Source organism: Musa acuminata, chromosome BXJ2-9 (genome assembly GCF_036884655.1).
Source record: "Musa acuminata AAA Group cultivar baxijiao chromosome BXJ2-9, Cavendish_Baxijiao_AAA, whole genome shotgun sequence".
NCBI classification, from domain to species: Eukaryota; Viridiplantae; Streptophyta; class Magnoliopsida; order Zingiberales; family Musaceae; genus Musa; species Musa acuminata.
The window spans coordinates 38,391,246-38,411,117 of NC_088346.1; the positions used below are offsets into that span (position 1 = coordinate 38,391,246).

General features: G+C 39.5%; 1 protein-coding gene across 1 annotated transcript; it reads left to right on the plus strand.

Moving 5' to 3' along the window:
• Positions 1–14,192: 14,192 nt before the first annotated feature.
• LOC103973683 (ABC transporter F family member 1) lies at positions 14,193–18,594 on the plus strand. Its single transcript, XM_065126324.1, has 5 exons — positions 14,193–14,573; positions 15,712–15,785; positions 15,873–16,083; positions 16,176–16,410; positions 17,232–18,594. The coding sequence occupies exons 1-5, from the start codon at positions 14,355–14,357 to the stop codon at positions 18,287–18,289; spliced, it is 1,797 nt and encodes a 598-aa protein (XP_064982396.1). The 5' UTR covers positions 14,193–14,354; the 3' UTR covers positions 18,290–18,594.
• Positions 18,595–19,872: the final 1,278 nt, after the last annotated feature.

Sequence of the window (19,872 nt, forward strand, 5' to 3'; positions counted from 1 at the left end):
GACATAAACTGAGTTTAGACGCAAAACTGTGTTTAGACGCAAACTGCGCAAACTGTGTTTAGATATAAAACTATGATTTAGACGTAAACTACTTTTAGACGCAAACTGCGTTTAGACGTAAAACTGCGTTTAGACGTAAACTGAGTTTAGACGCAAAATTGTGTTTAGACGTAAAATTGTGTTTAGACGCAAAACTGCGTTTAGACGCAAACTGTATTTAGACGCAAACCGAGTTTAGACGTAAACTGTGCTTAGACGTAAACTGCACTTAATCTTAAGTAATCTTAGAATCGGCTTTTACGTCGAAATCGTTTTTATCGGACGAACGCAGCTTTCGTTTTTAAATCACTGAAAGATTTCCGCTGCACTAATTCACCCCCCCCCCCCTCTTAGTGCTCTCGATCCTAACAATTGGTATCAGAGTGGGGTATTTCTCATTTCGGATTTACACCTGAGAGAAATGGCTCTTCAAGAGGGCTTTTCGGTCTTTCGTCCACCGTTGTTTAACGGATTGGACTACACTTATTGGAAAACTCGAATGAGAGTTTTCTTGATTTCTACGAATTTAGACTTATGGAGTATCATTGAAAACGGTTTTCAACTTCCCTCCAAACCGATGAACGAATGGTCGGATTTGGAGAAGAAGTATTTTTCTTTAAACGCAAAGGCTATGAATGCCTTATTTTGCGCATTGGACAAAAATGAGTTCAATCGGATTTCTACGTGTGAAACGGCTTTTGACATTTGGCGAATTCTTGAAATCACGCACGAGGGAACTAGTAGAGTCAAAGACTCGAAAGTTAACTTTTTATTGCATGATTTTGAGCTTTTTCAAATGCAACCAAGCGAGACTATAGGCGACATGTACACCCGTCTCACGGATGTCGTCTATAGTTTAAGAGCTCTTGGAAAATATTTTTCGGATTTTGAACTCGTAAATAAGATTTTGCATTCTCTTTCTAAAAAGTGGGATTCAAAAGTAACTGCAATACAAGAAGCTAAAAATCTAAACAACTTACCACTTAAAGAACTAATTGGTTCATTGATGACATATGAAATTGTGCACAATGCACATGATGAACATGTTGAACACAATCACCTTCCAAAGAACAGAAAGGATTTGGAACTCTGGACAAATGAATGCCACTTGAGCGATGACTCAAGTGATGAGGACAATGATGAACAAACCAACCTTCCAAAGAACAGGAAGGATTTGGGACATAGAACATTTGAAGACCACTCGAGCATAAGCTCAAGTGATGGTGAACTTAAACTACAAATGAAACGAAAATTAAAAAGCAAAAAGAATGGAACTACTTGCTTTAAACGCAAGAAGAAGAACAAAAATTGGGATGAATCGAGCTCCTCCGAAGACGAGGAGAAAGTCAACAAAGGCGAGGTGGCAAACTACGCTTTTACGCCTTTCGACGCTGAGGTATTCAAAATGCCTTTAATTTACTTTGAAATTACATGATGCTTTTCATAAAGCATATTTCTTTTTTATTTAATTTTCTTGAAAATTACATGTTTAATAATTTTATAATGAAAATACAAACAATTATGAATCATGCTTATCATTCTAGTAATTTTGAAAATAATCATGAAAATTGCATGTTTATGATAAACAAAATGATTTTGATTAAAAATACCTTATGAAATCATGTTATATGTGGTTGAAAAGTAATAATGTGTATCATGTTGATTTCCATTGTTATTTCTCGATTTTGAGTATATGAAATCATGTTCAATTTGAAGTTATGATTAATGAGTATATATTTGAAATTATGATGATTCTTGATATTTATGGATTATCGATTTTCATGATTATAATAGTGGCTTTAAAAAATTGATGCATGTTTTCATAAATGAAAAGGCATGCTAACATGAAATCGACCACTTAAAATGAAACACTTAAAAACAGGGAAAATATATTATCAATGAAATCATGAATCTATTTATGTTATAAATTTTGTGAGCCATAAAAATGATTTTGATGATTTAAATTTGAAATGAGTTTTATCAAAATCATGATCTTGATTTATCAAATTGAATGAATTAAAAATGAATGATGATTTTTCTCTTGAATGATTGTGACTTGTATTCCTTGTATTCATGATATGATTTTTATGCAATTCTTTGTACTCATAAAATATTCATCTCATCACCCAATTATTTCTTTTCAATATTCCTCAAGTGATGATATGAATGCATGAAATATTCATGAATTTATTTTGATGTATGCAAATGAGAAGTTTCGATCATGCATGGTAGGATGCAATGGGACAAATTAATATCATGATGATTTGAAATATTTATGATTTGGAATGATGCATATGCTTTTTATTATGATGTGTATCATGAATGCTTTAAATGATAAATGTTTGGAATCATAATTAAAATGAAGTGATAAATACTTAAAAAATATTGATTTAATGTTCGGTATCATGAATACTTCATTATCATACATTAAAATAGTGATAAATATTTTGAAAATAAATGACTGTATCATGTTAGATGATTTTATATATTGTGCATGATAAGCTATAAGTGGTGATTGAAACAATGATTGAAATAATATGAATGATGATTTGGAATCATGCATATAATAATGAGTTTATATGTTTTGAAAATGTGCATGTTTTAATTTGAAAATATAATGATGCACAAATAAAATTGATACTAACCTTTGTCATGATTTAAAAATTGATGTAAAGGGTTTTTCCCTTCTTTTTGACAATGACAAAAGGGGAGATAGCTAGCTTGCACAATTCAAGAAGAAAGTAAAAAATTACACTTCTCAAAAGAGAAGAAATTGCTATCTTGAACATCACCAAGGAATGCTATCTTGCCTATCTCAAGAAGCAAAAAGTTAACTTGCACATCTAGCAAAACTTATATTTCAAGAAGCAAGAATTGCTTTCTTGAACATCTCAAAATTGCTAGCTTGCGGGCCTTAAAATGTAGAAATTTTTTGCTAGCTTGTATATGGTAAACTTGCTATCATACTACCATGATGATGAGCATGTCTTATCTTTATGATTGTATTTGAAAAACTATGGCAAAAACACGTCCTAATGATTGAACGTGTTAAAATTATTTTTCGAACCTTCTTGATTGAATGATCGAATCACTTGATTGGCATAATGATTTTACACAATTACTTGTTGAAAATTATGTGCTTGAATACAAAACTTCCATGATAACAAGCATGCTTTACCTTCATGATTGTAATTGAATATCTATAGCAAAACCTTGTCCGAATGGAAGAAAGAGTCAAATTTCATTTTCGGATTCTCTTAAATCTAACATATCAAGTTCACTCTCTTCCAAACTTAACAAGCATATGTCATATCAAGTTTATGTAATTAACTAGCAAATACATCTCTCATACACACATCATGTGAAAAATATTTTTTGAGAAATGGATTTGATGAATATGGATGAAAGTGTTTTTACTTGCAAGGATTTATTTCACATACATATCTTGGTCCTTGTAAAAATGAAGCATGATTTAATCTCTCATCGATTCTAACTTCACTCGAAGTAAACTCACAAATAGCATGTATCACAAATAGTCTTCCTCCTTCATGCAAAAAGATAATAACAAAAAAAAGGGAAGAAGTTTTCAAAGCTATCTCCATGTCATGTTTTCCTTGAGATGTTTGTATAATTGATATCCTATCACTCACTGTTGGAAAATGACATGAACCTAGTTATGACATGAATAATTACAAACACTTATGCTTAAAATTTGCTTATATCGTTCTCCGTTTTGTTGATGACAAAGGGTGAGAAATATATGAATTGATGCTATGATTGCCAAACTTGCATTATGCCATGTTTGCATCATGCGTTAAGATATCAAGAGCTTGTATCGTAATTTTACGCGTTGATATCTTACCATGTGATGAAATGCTACAATTGATAAACACTTGAAATGTTTGCGTTATGATATCAAAAGTTTACATCGTAATTTTTCATGTTGATATTAGCAAACTTGCATGATGATAAAACTTGATATTATGTTTTTCATGCAATGAGTTGAACCAATATCACACACACTTGATTGTGGTACTTCTCCTTTTTGTTGATGACAAAGGGGGAGAAGTATGTTGACCACATGACATGTGATGCATAAGTTTATGCATATGTTCATGTCGACGTGTTGCAAGTATTCATGATGAATATTGCAATGACTTGAATTCAGTTTGAATTCAAGGTTCTAACAATATGGCATATTGATAGGGGGAGTTTGTTTAAACTCCGGGAGTTAAGTTTAACTCCGTCATCAAGTGGTTGTCATCATCAAAAAGGGGGAGATTGTTGAATCTCGTATTTTGATGATGAAACTACTTGATATATGTTTATGATTTAATCTGTGTTTTGAGTGATGCAGGATGCTTCGATCAGGATGAGACAATTAAAGCAGGAAAATCATGTTGTGCCGAAGGAACATGTCAGAAGATTGGACGTCGGGCCGGTGGATCGGTCGACGTATCGACGGAAGGCTTCGGGCCGTGGACTCGGGCATCGGGCCAAGAAGAGCGGGTATTGTGCCAAGGATATCGGAGTTGCGGAGTCAACTGGCCGATTGGGCAATAGGCTGCAGGAGAGGACGATGCGCCGAAGAATCGGACGAAGCGTCGAGGGACCAATGACATGCCGGACAACTTGGTTAAATTGCTTAGGATTAATTGTCTCGATCGAAGTTTTATTTTAAGTGTGCAGGATTAACTACGATGAAAGATAGACAAGCAGCAGGAGTTGCGCCGGAGTCAAGATCATGATCACGTTGGGAGTTCGAGAGTTCGACGGAAGTTCGGACGGTCGTCGAAGGTTCTGCGAGAACAGATCCGAGAAGTCCAGAAGGTTGCCAAGCGAAGCTCGTCGGAATTCACCAAGTGGATCGTCGCAAAGTCCAGGAGTTTGCCGGAAGTCCACAGAAGAATCACCGAGGGTTCATCGGATGATCGACGGAAGTTCGCCGAAAACTCGCCGGAAGAAGCGATTGACGCATCGGAGCAAAGCTGCAGAAATTGTCTTAGATTTAATCATAGTTAGCACATTGATTAAGTTGGAAAATGGGAGGTGATCCCATTAGCTTAATCTTGGGGCAATTGGGCCCCTGAAAAGATTGAAATTGGGCCGAATGGAGCTAACCATTCGGACCCTGATTGCACCAGGAGGTGCAACCGCCTAGGCCAGGAGGTGGCACCGCCTGGGCTAAGCCTCCCAGCGAGACTGGGCGGTGCAACCTCCCCAGCCAGGAGGTGGCACCGCCTGAGCTCAGTCTTCGAGCTAGACTGGGTGGTGCAACCTCCCTGACAAAGAGGTGGCACCGCCTGAGCTCAATCTTCGAGCAAGACTGGGCGGTGCAACCTCCCTGACAGAGAGGTGGCACCGCCTGAGCTCGGTCTTCGAGCTCTGCTAGGCGGTGCAACCTCTCCAGTCAAGAGGTGCAACCGCCTGATCCCGAAATTCTGGGATTTGATCGTTTTGAGCTCCAAATTTGAATTGGGTTGGGGCCTATAAATACCCCACCCATTCAGCACTGAAGGCATATAGATCCACACCGAATTCTTGATCTTTTCTGTGATTCTAAGAGCTCAAATTTGTGTAAAGTCCAAAAGTTCTCCTCTTTCTGTTCTTCAAGTCTTGAGTTGTAAAGAGAGGAGAGAAAGGATCTGTAAGGGTTGTCTCCTGAGCCCGTCAAAAGGAGTGAAACTGTAAAAGGGCAGTTGGCCTTCGCCCATTGAAGGAAGGCAGCTAGTTGACGTCGGTGACCTCGTCGGAGGAGGAAGCCAAAAGTGGAGTAGGTCAAGACTGACCGAACCACTCTAAATCTCTGGTTTGCTTTTATTTCGAGTACCTTATCATTACTGCAAACCTCCTACATAACTACTGCTCTCTGCGCCTTTACGAACAAGTTCTAAGTGCTGATCTTTTCGAATCTACATTCAGACGTAAATCTGTGTTTTTCGTACGATCAGCTTACGTTTGTGTTTTGATTCTGCAAAACTGTCTTCTGCGCTTTTATGAACTAGCTTCTAAGTTTAGATCCCTTTGAAACTGTTTTAGACGCAAACTACGTTTAGACATAAAACTACGTTTAGACGTAAAACTGCGTTTAGACGCAAACTGTGTTTAGACGTAAAACTGCGTTTAAACGTAAACTGCGCAAACTGTGTTTAAACATAAAACTGTGTTTTAGACATAAACTTCTTTTAAACGTAAAACTACGTTTAGATGTAAAACTGCGTTTAGACGCAAACTACGTTTAGACGTAAAACTACGTTTAGACGTAAACTGAGTTTAGACGCAAACCTGTGTTTAGACGCAAACTGCGCAAACTGTGTTTAGACATAAAATTGTGTTTTAGACGTAAACTACTTTTAGACGCAAACTACGTTTAGACGTAAAACTGCGTTTAGACGTAAACTGAATTTAGACGCAAAACTGCGTTTAGACGTAAAACTGTGTTTAGACGCAAAACTACGTTTAGACGCAAATTGTATTTAGACGCAAACTGAGTTTAGACGTAAACTGTGCTTAGACGTAAACTGCGCTTAATCTTAAGTAATCTTAGAATCGGCTTTTACATCGAAATCGTTTTTATCGGACGAACGCAACTTTCGTTTTTAAATCGCTGAAAGATTTCCGCTGCACTAATTCACCCCCCCCCCCTCTTAGTGCTCTCGATCCTAACAGGTCGTGCACTCTTGCCTGACCCAAAGTCCTTCACTTTCGGCTATCTTGATGAGAAACTCATTGACACCGGTCTTACGAAGTTCCTTGGCCTCTGCCCTTTAGCCTTGTCTCGGTACTTGGAGATTGCCTCTACATGCTCCACCTCCTTGGCCCCTTTCACGACCAAGCGCTCTCCCTCCATGAGAGTAAGGGATCAATGACTTTCACGGAAGTCCCGCCTCTACGGTACCATGGCGCTGCCATGCCCATGGCCCTACTATCCGTCGCCTCGCATCTGCATCCCTTTTCTTCACGATCAGTAGATATGTCTCCGTGGCACTCCTCTGAGTCCACCTCCATTCTAACTAATGCTTGATTTTGGGTAGCTAAGTCCCTCTGGACTCGTCGTCGTTTCCTCGCCCCTTTCGACCCCCTGCTCCAACACCTCTGTGTTCTCCAAGCAGTATGTTTGGTCGATGGAAAGACAGACTGCAACTCCCATGCATGGCCTCTGCTATCACGTTGTAGGGTTTGCACCAATTCTGTTCTCCTTAGCTTCCTTGGAAGCAATGTTCGCTTACTCGACCTTGTCGTCTGACTTGCCGGGCTCCCTTAAGCGAATATACGCTCTTGAGCAGTCCAACTCTCCAACTGCTTCAATCATACCTCTGTATGATCAAGTCCCTCCCATGGGACTCACTAGTACTTGCATTCGAACTCTTCCCTTAGTGGAACACAGTCCCCATATGCTAATGACCAAGGCTTTCATCCGATGCAAAATTCGATGCACACACGGAAGACCTGCCTCTACGGTACCATGGCCTTCACTCCTTAAATCCATAGCCCTTCTTACCGTCGTGTTGTTCACCGAAGTGGAGCTTCCAGTAGCTCTCGATCATACCTCCGTATGATCTAGTCCCTCACAGGACTAGATTGTGTGTACCACATTGCCACGAACTGTTCCACCATGATCCGCTGCACCATGTCGCCTCCTAGTGACATCTCTATTACATTCTGATCCTTGTGGGATGAACTCGAATTGTGAACCCTCCATGTGTGGCCTCTGCCAATACATCGCAGGGTCTCTTCCACCTTCGATTTTGTTCGCTCCTTTGGCAATCGACCTTCATCCACCCACTCTTGGGTCATACCTAGATGAAGCACCGCTCTAGGACAGTCCGTCGCCTAGTAGCTCCTGAAGTCCACCGGCTTCACTATAATTTGTGCACCATTGTCTGGATCCTGGGCCTCTACCCTTACCAGCACAATCTTCGCTGCGCACCGTTTCCTTCATGACAACTTGAATGGCAACACTGTGGCATATTCTTCAAGAGTACCCACCTATGAGTCCTCTTGCCCCGTGCTAAGGCCTTCTGAACCCAATTTCGCCTCCGCAAATTTAGTCGCCTTAGTTCCTCCATCAAATGCTTCTCCGAGATAAGGTACATGTGCCCAGAAGCTTCTTTCGTCTTTTTCACCATGTAAGATGAGTCCACTCCGTCAAAATGAAGGACCCATGGAACAACATGATTCTACTCTTGCCTCTGCAAGAGTTCATGTCCTTGACCTCTGTCTAAGGAAAGTACTGTACCTCCGGTCCATGTTCCAACTTCTATGCCGGCTCCCTTCATGCGACTTGGGTACTTCGCCAAGTTACACCCAAGTTGCTCCGCTCCTCGTTTTTGCATTGAGTTAATGGTGGCCCTCGCGCCCACCATTCCACAAGTCAGCCCTCCCTTGAGTCCGATCTCCATATCGACTCCAAGTGTGCCTTCATTTGTGTTGCTTTGGGTCGCTCCCCCACTTGATCTCGCAATGTATCCACCAATGCATTCTCTCAAGCGAGATCATACGACGACTCCTCACCGCTTGCTCGGTCCATTGAGCTTCGTGGAGTTGTTGTTTGTTGAGGTACTCCTCCTCAACATGTGCGGTCCGTCCCACATGATTCTCCCTCTAGAGAGCCGGGACTTATCTCTCCTGGATAACTGTCCCGTTAGAGCAACATCTCTCTTCGTTTCAGAGACCACCATCCCCTTGGACAACTCTGATTTGCTGAACAAACTGTGCATTGTTCTGCCTCCTGCAAGCGCACCTACTAGATTGCGACTCCACGTCAATACAGCCCCCGTTGCACCACTCAAGGCCTAGCAACATGCTGAACTCATTGCACACTTCAGACTCCTACGGACGTATCCTTCACATGCCGAAGAGAAAGTTTCAATGCTCTATGGCGTCGAGTTTCGGTCGCCTTAGGATGGCCGCGAACATTCCATCGTCCGTATACAAGCTCATGCATGAGTATCGAATTCTTCGAGTTAGCAATTCCTCTCACCTCTGTGAGCTTTGCACAACTCTTTCGGTCGCTGAGCAACTCATTCCACCTTGGATGGTCTCATCCTTTACCAAGCGCCTCGCTTGCCTTGAGCACCATCAAGTATAGTTGTTAACGTTGAGCCGTAGCTCAAACTCAACCATCCGAACCATTGTGCGCTCCGCATTCTTCCAAGCTTGCCTGTTCTCGTGATGCCTCTTGCGTGAAGGGTTGGCCATTCCTCTGAATGCCAATGTCAGATGCCCGCTCCTCCGAGCGACTCCTTTTCCCTACATCTCCATGCTCGTTTTCCCCCAAACTGTCGCGCGTGTGCTGACTGCCCTCAACGCAGCCCCGCTAGGTCCCCCACGTTTGCATGCTAAGTGTTTCTATGAGTGCTTGTCCCGCTCTGATACCATCTGTCACGGACTTAGCTGGTTTTGCCTAAGTCGTGCGGCACCCTTGCGTGTCCGTCCGCAAAGCTCAGCCTCCCCGAAGCCTCCCATGTCCCTTAGGACCCACAAAAGAGAGAACGGGTTAGAGAAAATACCTCATTCGGGATCCACAAGCAAACATTTCCGAAAACACTTCATAGACAATACAAATTACAAACAAACTTTATAAGCTTTGAACAGTTGCACAATAAAAGGGTAAACTGGTCCATTATAGGTCGAAAATCACTCGCACGTGTCCACATGACACAACATTTATTTACAAGCCTAAAGCGGCCACCAACCTAACTGAAATGGGACTATTAAGCCTTCGGCCGTCCCTCTACATGCTGTACAAAGCATGAACATACCAAAAGACAGGGACATACATAAGCATTACATCAAACATTCTGTTTAGAAGTTTGTCTATGACAGACCGTTGCATGGACGGGTTCCGTAATGCCTGCGTATGGGACGAGTTCTGTGATACCCACGTGTGGGATGGGTTCTGTGATACCCGCTTATGGGATGGGTTATGTGATGCGCATGCTACCTAGCGTAGTCGCAGATTCACAGCGAGGTCAACGGTGACCATTGCTGCTTAGCAATTCTTAGAAGATGAAGATAATTTTATGCATCGTAAATAAATTTATAGATCTAATATATTTGATCTAAAAAATCGGGCTCTGATACCAATTGTAAGCATAAAATCTATAATCCTGTTATATCTGAAATGCGAAAATAACTTATATGCCAAATCAAAATGTATAGATCTAAATTATTACGATGCGTACCTTTTGATGTCATCTTCTCATATATCTCGCACCGTATGTAAGAAGTGCAAAGAGGAGTAGATCATTTCTCCTCTCTTCCTATCCTTTCACAGGATCATTGAGATTATCTCCCGAGGAATCGTTCCGTAAGCGGACTTAATCTATTAGCAAAAATATCTGAACGGAACCCAATTAGTTATTACATTATATATCTTATTCAATTATAAAAGATCCACATAATCTAACAGAATGATCCAAGAATTAAGTTTCATTTTGATGGCCAATTAACGTGATATTTTTATCAAATGTTTAAGGCGAGAGAATCTTGTATACTAAAGAAAAACTACTCTTTCGTTTGAAGGGGGCAAAAAAGAGGGGTAATATGAGAAGGGAAAGTGTTTCTCATGGATATGTTTAATAGGATAGTAGAAGAAATCTTAATAACAGTAAAAAAATTACTGGTGACCATTGCAGAACATTTTGTAAGCTGAAACAGGAAGGAAGGGGAGTCTGACTTAAGTTTCTCAAATGTTAAGGCTATAAACATATCTCTCTCTCTCTCTCTCTCTCTCTCTCTCTCTCTCTCTCTCTCTCTCTCTCTCTCATCTTTTGGTTCTCATTTAGGGAATATTTGTGCAGCCAAGCTAGCTCGTGGATAGTTCATGATAATGGGAGTGGTAGGTGGAAATTTATTATTTTTTATTTTTTACAAGCTTATTAGTTCAAACTAATAAGTTCTTTCTTTTTATTGATGGTGATGTGTTGTGAAAATTCACAAGCTTGAGAGCACCCAATTTTATTCTTTTCTTTTTTTATATATATGTTAAGCCAAATTGTAACCACATATTAGCTTAAAAGTGCCAAAAAATGGTGAAACTTAGCACTTATATTAACTAAATTGAAGTTGCTGAAAATAAAGAATTGCTGCCGGTGGTGCATTCCGGCCACAGTACTTGTCACCAAAAGTCCATGTAAAATGCAAGCTTTTTTTCCATCACTCATCACTACCATCTGCAGCATTAGTTCTTACTAGGGAGAGCTGTGAAACCCATGTAGGATGAATAGTAATAGATTTTTTTATATTAGAGAAATAAAATAATAATAATAATAATAATAATAATAAATTTAGATAATTACCAGACTCATCTTAAATTTTTTGGATAAAGGTCTCATACTTTCATACATCTAATACGTGAACATTGGAATTATACCATCAGAAATATAATTGTGAGCCCGCATTACAAAGTGAGAAAAGAATATGATTCATTGATTCATCTCTAATTTATGCATTATAATATTATAATCCTTTTTCATAGACTAAGTATAAAATATATAAGTAAAAAATTAATAATCATATCAAATCAAATATATAATTTAATCTTTCATTGGAAGAAGATAATATTCTTTATTAATATGCTTCCATCAGCATATAGATTAATCTTCATAAAATCTTCCATTAGAATTTAGAATCTTCAATTACAATCTTAATTTATTTTATTTTTTAATTTATTTTTTAATTTTTTCCTTGAATAAACTAGCAAACTAGATCAAAATTATTTAGTATCTTACCTTATGGCAACTTATAATATGTAAATAACCTCTAACCATTCAAATTTATTTAAATAAGAGATAAAAAAGTTTGCTTTCACCATATAAAAACTTGTCTCAAGTTAATATAATTGAGATATGAATTGACTTTGACGATTGTACATCTTGATTAAATTAAAAGCTTTGATATCAATCTGATGTAAGGATGAATCGCAATGAAATTTTTTTATAATAAAGGAATCAGAATGAGAGAAAAACAAAAAAAAGACAATAGCTAAAAGATAATAAAAATGAACTTGGATAACTACCATACTCATTTCAAGTCTTGATACGGATGAAATCATAGCATCGAAAACATAATTATACCCTCGCACCTATCACATATAAGATGAAAAAAAAAAATGTGCATTATAATCTTTTAGACCCTTATTATAGGCCAAGAACAAGAAAAATAAAAAAAATTATAATTACATCAAATGAAATATATGATTTGATCTTTCTTTCAAAGAAGGTAATATTCTTGATTAATATGGTTCCATTATCTTAAAGATCATTTTTCATAAAATCTATCGTTAGGATTTGGAATCTTCAATCTCAATCATAATTTAAATTTTCTTAATTTTTTTTCTATCTATCTTTTTTGAAATATATTAGCAATTCAGCATATTACCGTGTGAACTTATGATGTATAAAATAAAATTTATCTAATTAAATTTATTTAAATAAATAATAGATAAAATTGATTTAGTGTCAAAAACCAAAGCAAAGAAACATGGCAAACTAAGAGAGATAAAACATGTAGATTGGTGTTGGGTTCTGATCCTCTTCTCCCAGCAAAAAATTGGAAGAGACAAATGTCTTGTCCATCTCAGTTTGCACACACATCAATTCATGTCTCTCCTCCATCTGCAGAAGGATACGTTCCAATATGCTTGGGAACAATTCCAGCCATTCTAAACAGCCACTACATTTATGATAGTCGCAGTCCCCCACTATGGATCTTGAGCCATGCATCACCCAAATTCCAAATCTAACCTGATCTCAAATTGTTGGGAGAAAAACAAAAAAATATATATATTAGGATAAAAAGACAAAGATGGCTTTATGGAAGCCAATAATTGGGCCATGCTAATACACTAGTTTGGATAATACTCTTTGGGGTTCGTCCCATGTTATCCATCGACATGTCCCATTATGGGCGTGGCACATACCTTAGTAATTAGGCCAGCATTCTTTTCATCCTAGTCTTATTTTGGTCCAATGTATTATGATTGCTTTATGAAAGAATTCTTCGATGTTGTATTTGGAGCTGCTGGTCAACTTGGGTGTGACAGCGAATCCCGAGATCATCTTGTACTACATGGATATTAAAGCACCGTCTTGATCTTGACCGTTGAGATGGGTGCTTTAATATTCGTGGCTGCATGGATTGCTGGCTCACTCGAACCGCCTCATGTCACGCACAATACTACAATCATCGTGTATGTGGATATTAAAGCACCGTCGTCCTGATCACGACTATTGACATTGCCGCTTTAACAATCGTGCGTGCATTAATCTTTGGCTCATGTGAACTGAACTGACTGACGCCCGAATCATACACCAACTCAAAATCATCGTTGCACGGATATTAAAGTATCATCGTCCTGATCTCTTCTATTATTTGAGATTGGCGTTTTAATAGTCATGGCCGCATGGATTTGTTGGCTCACTCGAACCAAATATCAACTCATAATCATTTTCTGCGTGGATATTAAAGCACCGTTGTCCTGATCCCCATCGTTGAAATGGACACTAACAGTCTGTGCGCGCATGGATCGCTGATCACTGGCTGACTCGAACTGGGTCACACCCAGATCAAATACCAACCGATAATCGTCGTGCCGCGTGGATATTACAGCACCGTCATCCTCATCTCGTCCGTTGAAACGAGCGCTTTAACATATAGTTGCTGCCTCGATCGAGCCTCCTCACGCCGGGATCGAATTCCAACTCGTAGTCATCGCGCGCGTCCATATTAAAGCAATGTTGTCCTGATCTCTACCGTTGCGACTGACGCATTGACAATCGTGCGCGAATGGATCTTCGGCACACTTGCAACCATCGCATTCTCGGATCAAATTCCATATCATAATAATCATTGCGTGCGTATATATTAAAGCACCGTCGTCTTGATCTATACGTTGAGATTGGCGCTTTAACAGTTGTGCGGGCATGGATTGCTGTCACACTCTGTACCGCCTCATGCCGGAATCAAATGCCTACACACCGCAAGGGATGGCAATTTAACCGCCCACGTTGTCTCCACTACCGACGAACGATGGAGATTATTTTATATCAAGACGTGGACGGTGGATTAAGTCACCGCATCACAATGTTAATGCAAATATTTACAAATAAAGCACTATGAGCCTACAAATGGCCGCAATTGGGAAGCTATCGAACAAATAGGCAATTGCAATAAAACGGCGATCCTCCCACAAAAGTTGGAACCCTAACTGCGGGAGCTATCGATTCATTCGTTTGGAAAGTTTTCTTTTCTTGTAAAAGTTGGTTGAATTTGGTGGATTGTTCGTCTCCGTTTGCGACTCGAGCAGCTGGATGGTGTCGGACGCGAGCAAGAAGAAGGCGGCGGCCAAGAAGGCCGCGGCGGCAGCGAAGAGGGGAGGGAAGTCCTCTGCCACGTCGTCGAAGGCGACCGCCGGGGTGCCGAACGGGGCGGCTGTGGAGAAGCTCACTGATGGAGCTGGATCGCTGCGGATCTCGGATCGGACCTGCACTGGTGTACTCGCCTCGCATCCCCTCTCCAGAGATATCCATGTAACTTTTTTCCCCCTCTCCTCTATTGGTTTGTAAAAATTAGATTTTGTTCCCTCTCGGATAAGCCGACACTTACCTAGTAAGTGAAAACAAGGCACGTTAATGTGAAAGATCATCAGTTTGTTATTATAAACTCAACTAGGGTTTGAGTTTGAAACTCTTAAGTGAAAATGAGATTCTCTTGGATGATGAGGTACAATTTTCCAGGACACGAAAGTCACTTGCAGAAATATGTTGTTTGCAGCTCGTAATGTGATTGGAACACAATGCTTATTCAAGTATTTTGGGTCATGTGCTAGTATTTTCTATTTAGTATGAGAAATTGCTGATTTCGAACAGATAGTCAATGCAACATAACTTTTCTGCAAGTTAGATGACTTTAAATTACTACAATATTTCATTTCCTCCATGAATCATGTTGTGAATCCTCTTCGAATGACCTATACAATTAAGAAATTCCTGGAGTTCTTAAAGATTCCGTGAATTGTGTTGTGAATCCTCTTTGAATGACCTATCCGATCAAGAAATTCCTGAAGTAGTGCTAGGTTTTATACTATTAATTGGAAGGTTTCAAAAGTGACCTTAATGAAATGAGGAGTCTGATGCAAGTGAAAAAGATAATCATAATGTTGTTTGTTCTGCAGCAATTTTTAGAAGAGATGCATCTTTAAGGATGAAGTAACTGAAGAATTTGTTTAGTCAGATTGTTGATGCAATAATGCTTATTCCTAGTAGTTGACATGACTGCTGCTCTTAATATTTTCATTATCTACTCTAGCACACTCTTGTTTTTCCTTATTTTATTATTATTAAAAGCAATATGGTATACTTTTGGTGGGTTCATTGTCCCACTTGCAAGTTGAGAGGTGAGATATTTCATCCATTTGGAATTTTTGAATCATCATTGACTTATTTAAGATAGCATTGATATTTATTTTATCACTTGAATATAAGTAGGTGCATGGAACTATGACTAGAAGCTTTCTGGACTCCATTGTTGTGGTACTGAAAAGATGATTAAGTTAACAAATTTGTTGCTTTTGCCATATCTTTTGTTAGCTATGAATTTATTCAACTTTCACTTTATAAACCTTGGATTTTTGTCATTCTAATGGATTGCAAATTGTGTACATTCCAGATTGAGTCCTTATCATTAACCTTTCATGGGCATGACCTTATAGTGGATTCTGAGATGGAGCTCAACTATGGCAGGTATTGTATGTCAACATCTACTCTTTAATATTAGAGTTGGAATTGATACCCTGGTTTGTTGATTGTCGTAATTTGTTCTTCTTGTAGGCGCTATGGTTTGTTGGGACTGAACGGCTGTGGGAAGTCCACTCTCCTCTCAGCAATAGGATGCAGAGAGCTACCCATTCCTGAGCACATGGATATATATCACCTTACCCGAGAGATTGAAGCTTCAGATATGTCTGCCCTGGAGGCTGTCATCAATTGCGATGAAGAAAGATTGAGATTGGAGAAAGAAGCTGAAATGTTAGCTGCTGAGGTTTGTTCATAGGCATCAATATACATTACAGATAACGACTAGTTTATGTACATTATTAGTAATTTTTTATTTTAATTTTTGATTCCTCATAGGATGGTGGTGGTGGAGAAGCTTTGGATCGCATCTATGAGCGGTTGGAAGCAATAGATGCATCCACAGCTGAGAAGCGGGCTGCTGAGATTTTGTATGGACTTGGTTTTAATAAACAAATGCAAGCAAAGAAAACACGTGACTTCTCTGGTGGGTGGCGCATGAGGATTGCATTGGCTAGAGCATTGTTTATGAACCCTACCATCCTCTTGCTTGATGAGCCCACAAATCATCTTGGTAAAGCATCTAGTTCATCATTCAATTTTAGGAAATTAATTTTCTGTTGGTTCTCTTCATGCATGACTTGATAAAGCACCAAATTAGATTTTTCATATGAAGGAATTTTATTTTTCTGTTTGTAATGGGCCGATAACCTTCACATTCTATTTTCTTTTTCTTTTTTTGTTTCTTATGGTAGATAATTTCTCATCTGGAACCTTCTGTTAGGTTTGATGGACCATGCCGACTCTGATTAATGATATCTCAATCTAAAACAAAAGCAGTTCGGCTCAGTTCTCTTGGAGCTTGAGTGGTTGGTATTTTTGATAGGTGCCTCAATTGCTAGATTTGTTTATGGGTTATCACATGTTTTACATGGACTGTTAAACTATTTAAGTGGTTTGAGCTATAGGGAAGGAAGAACAGTTACTCCTATCAATCTGTAATGTTATGCTATACCCGAGGAGCATTTGGAAAAAAAAATATTTCATGTTGAGTGCTCCGGTCCTTGTTTTCGTACTTGGTGCCTATCTGCTCGAAGGTTAATTGGGTGGTGGATACAGCCCACCTCCTCGTGCTGTCACTATAAATGTAGTGGTTATTTTCCAAAAGGGTTTCGGAGGCATTGCTTGTATGTAAACTGTGATCACTTGATCAATCCACAGTCATATATTTATATATATAATTTATCTGGGTCAGTGTTTGGCTCTTTTTCCATAGTTTTGGCTCAGCTTCTGTCGCTGAAGGAATACACATTTTTTGATAAGTAACACCCCTAATGGTATATACTTTATTATGCGTGAAACTTAGGATTGCTTCTTCTTGTCTTTCTTTTGCAGATTTGGAGGCATGTGTCTGGTTGGAAGAGACTCTGAAAAAGCTTGATCGTATCTTAGTTGTGGTATCACATTCTCAGGATTTTCTTAATGGTGTCTGTACCAACATCATCCACATGCAGAACAAGAAGCTTAAATTCTACACTGGCAACTATGACCAATATGTCCAGACTCGTGCAGAGCTGGAAGAAAACCAGATGAAGCAGTACAAGTGGGAGCAGGAGCAAATTGCTTCTATGAAAGAGTACATTGCTCGTTTTGGTCATGGTTCTGCTAAACTGGCCCGTCAAGCCCAAAGTAAGGAGAAAACCCTTTCCAAGATGGAACGCGGTGGACTGACAGAAAAAGTTGTGAAGGACAAAGTGTTGGTCTTTCGCTTCACGGATGTCGGTAAACTCCCTCCGCCAGTCCTGCAATTTGTGGGAGTAACTTTCGGCTACACTCCAGATAACCTCATTTATCAGAACCTTGATTTCGGAGTGGACCTTGATTCCAGAATAGCACTAGTAGGGCCCAATGGTGCTGGGAAGAGCACATTGCTCAAGCTGATGACCGGTGATCTTATTCCTCTTGATGGAATGGTTAGGCGGCACAATCATCTTAGAATTGCCCAGTTTCATCAGCATCTAGCCGAGAAGCTTGATTTAGAGATGTCAGCACTTCAGTACATGATGAAAGAATACCCAGGCAACGAGGAAGAGAGGATGAGGGCTGCAATCGGAAAGTTTGGACTGTCAGGAAAGGCACAGGTGATGCCAATGAAGAACTTGTCAGATGGTCAGAGGAGCAGGGTGATCTTTGCTTGGCTGGCCTGGAGGCAACCCCATATGCTGCTGCTCGACGAGCCGACAAATCATCTGGATATCGAGACCATTGACTCCCTAGCAGAAGCACTGAATGACTGGGATGGGGGTCTGGTGTTGGTGAGCCACGACTTCAGATTGATCAATCAGGTGGCTGAGGAGATTTGGGTGTGCCAGAACCAAGCGGTGACGGGGTGGAAGGGTGACATCATGGATTTTAAGGAGCATCTGAGGAGCAATGCAGGGTTGTCTGATTAATTTATCAATAGAAGTAGATTTCACTTAAGAAATCAATTCTATTATAAGGCTATGTTGTTAATCATATTCGTTTTTTGACACTAGTGCATGACTTTGAGCCACCTTTTCGTTTGGCAAATTATGCCCAGAAGGAGCCTCACCTATTGTTATCCTTATGGCAAGTATTATGTTAGTTGTTGCCATATAATATGTATTATCAGCAATGCTGGTAAAGGCCGTCTCGTTTCTGATTTAACGAGATTGCCAGATGGTGTTTAGAAGTTTTGCCTCATTAGAATTCAATTCTCTGAGTGTTTTAGCCCAAATTGTTGGTCATGGGCAATTAAAATGGAGCTGCAATATCTTTCCATCATCGTCTTGGTTGTCCAACGAATGACAGTGGATTCAATCCCAAATAGTGGTTTGATTAGCTCGTTTATTTTTGGAAGGGAAAAGGACTCACTGATGATAAATCAAAAATGTCAAAAGAAAAAGAAAAACTAAACAGTCATCTACTTTTGCATCGGACTTCCTTCCTTCTTCGCCCTCCTCGAGCTTTCAAGAGAATTGCATAGCATTCGGCCTGCCTGGCAGTCGAAGAAGCTGTACAAGGTGCACAACCTGTTCTCGACATGGCTGGTGGTGTTGATGTAGATGATGACTAATAAGCTATGAGAATGGATCCAGATCGTTTAGAGCTCGTCCTACATAGCTTAGCCAGTTGGTGGAGGAGACACATCCCAAATTATCTGAGATTTTGATGAAACTCCATTCAAGGTGATTGGTAGGAGCATGGGGCTGTGATGCAGTGGCAGAGCGAGTACAGCCAGTCCTTTTTGCCTTGTAGTTACAGATAAGAAATCCCAGAGCCTGGCAGTCCTTCTAGTCCCATCCATCCTCTTTCACTTGCTACAGCCAGGACTGGCTTGCACATGGAAAGCTGCACCGTAATGCAGAGGTGAACATATTTGGGCTCACAAATGACAGGGTTTTCTTCTTCTTCTTCTTCTTCTTCTTCTTCTTCTTCTTTTATTCTATTTTTAGAAAAAGGCACTAATCTCTGAAATGAAAATTATAAATACAAATTAAATGTTTTTTTTCAACTAAAAATATTATTTTATACAGAGCTCTATGATTTGTTGTTGTAGTATTATGATTTGCACTCTTGTCCACAAGCTTCAAGTCATCCTTCATTGGAAATTAAGAAGATAAGATCAATTCAGATCAAAAATACAGAATGCATCCAAGTCATCCTCAACCATCAACAAGTGAGACACAAGATTCATTCTTATGTATCTTATGCTAGGGATATGCTGGAGTTTGCTAAACTAAATACATTTGCCTTCAGGTGCTTTTTGTTTCTACATTTCTTTCCTCAACAAAATGTATTCTTATCACTTTACATTAAGCATGAAAAAGAAAAGGATTGCACTCAGGTTTATTTCTGTCCTGCAATTCTTCTATTTTCAATCTTGTGGTACATCCAGTATCTCAAGCCATACTCATGAAACAAAGTTGATAAGCTTCTTATGTCCACTAGGAACCATGAAGGAAAAATATGTTCCTTGCAGCAAACTCGAGGAAGCTGTCAATTGTTTCTTTCC

Bases quoted from the DNA above. Each gene is read 5' to 3' on its own strand.
- LOC103973683 (XM_065126324.1), top strand. From the start codon at position 14,355: ATGGTGTCGGACGCGAGCAAGAAGAAGGCGGCGGCCAAGAAGGCCGCG. The intron at 14,574-15,711 runs GTAACTTTTTTC...TGTACATTCCAG, and splicing joins CCCTCTCCAGAGATATCCAT to ATTGAGTCCTTATCATTAAC. The intron at 16,411-17,231 runs GTAAAGCATCTA...TTTCTTTTGCAG, and splicing joins TGAGCCCACAAATCATCTTG to ATTTGGAGGCATGTGTCTGG.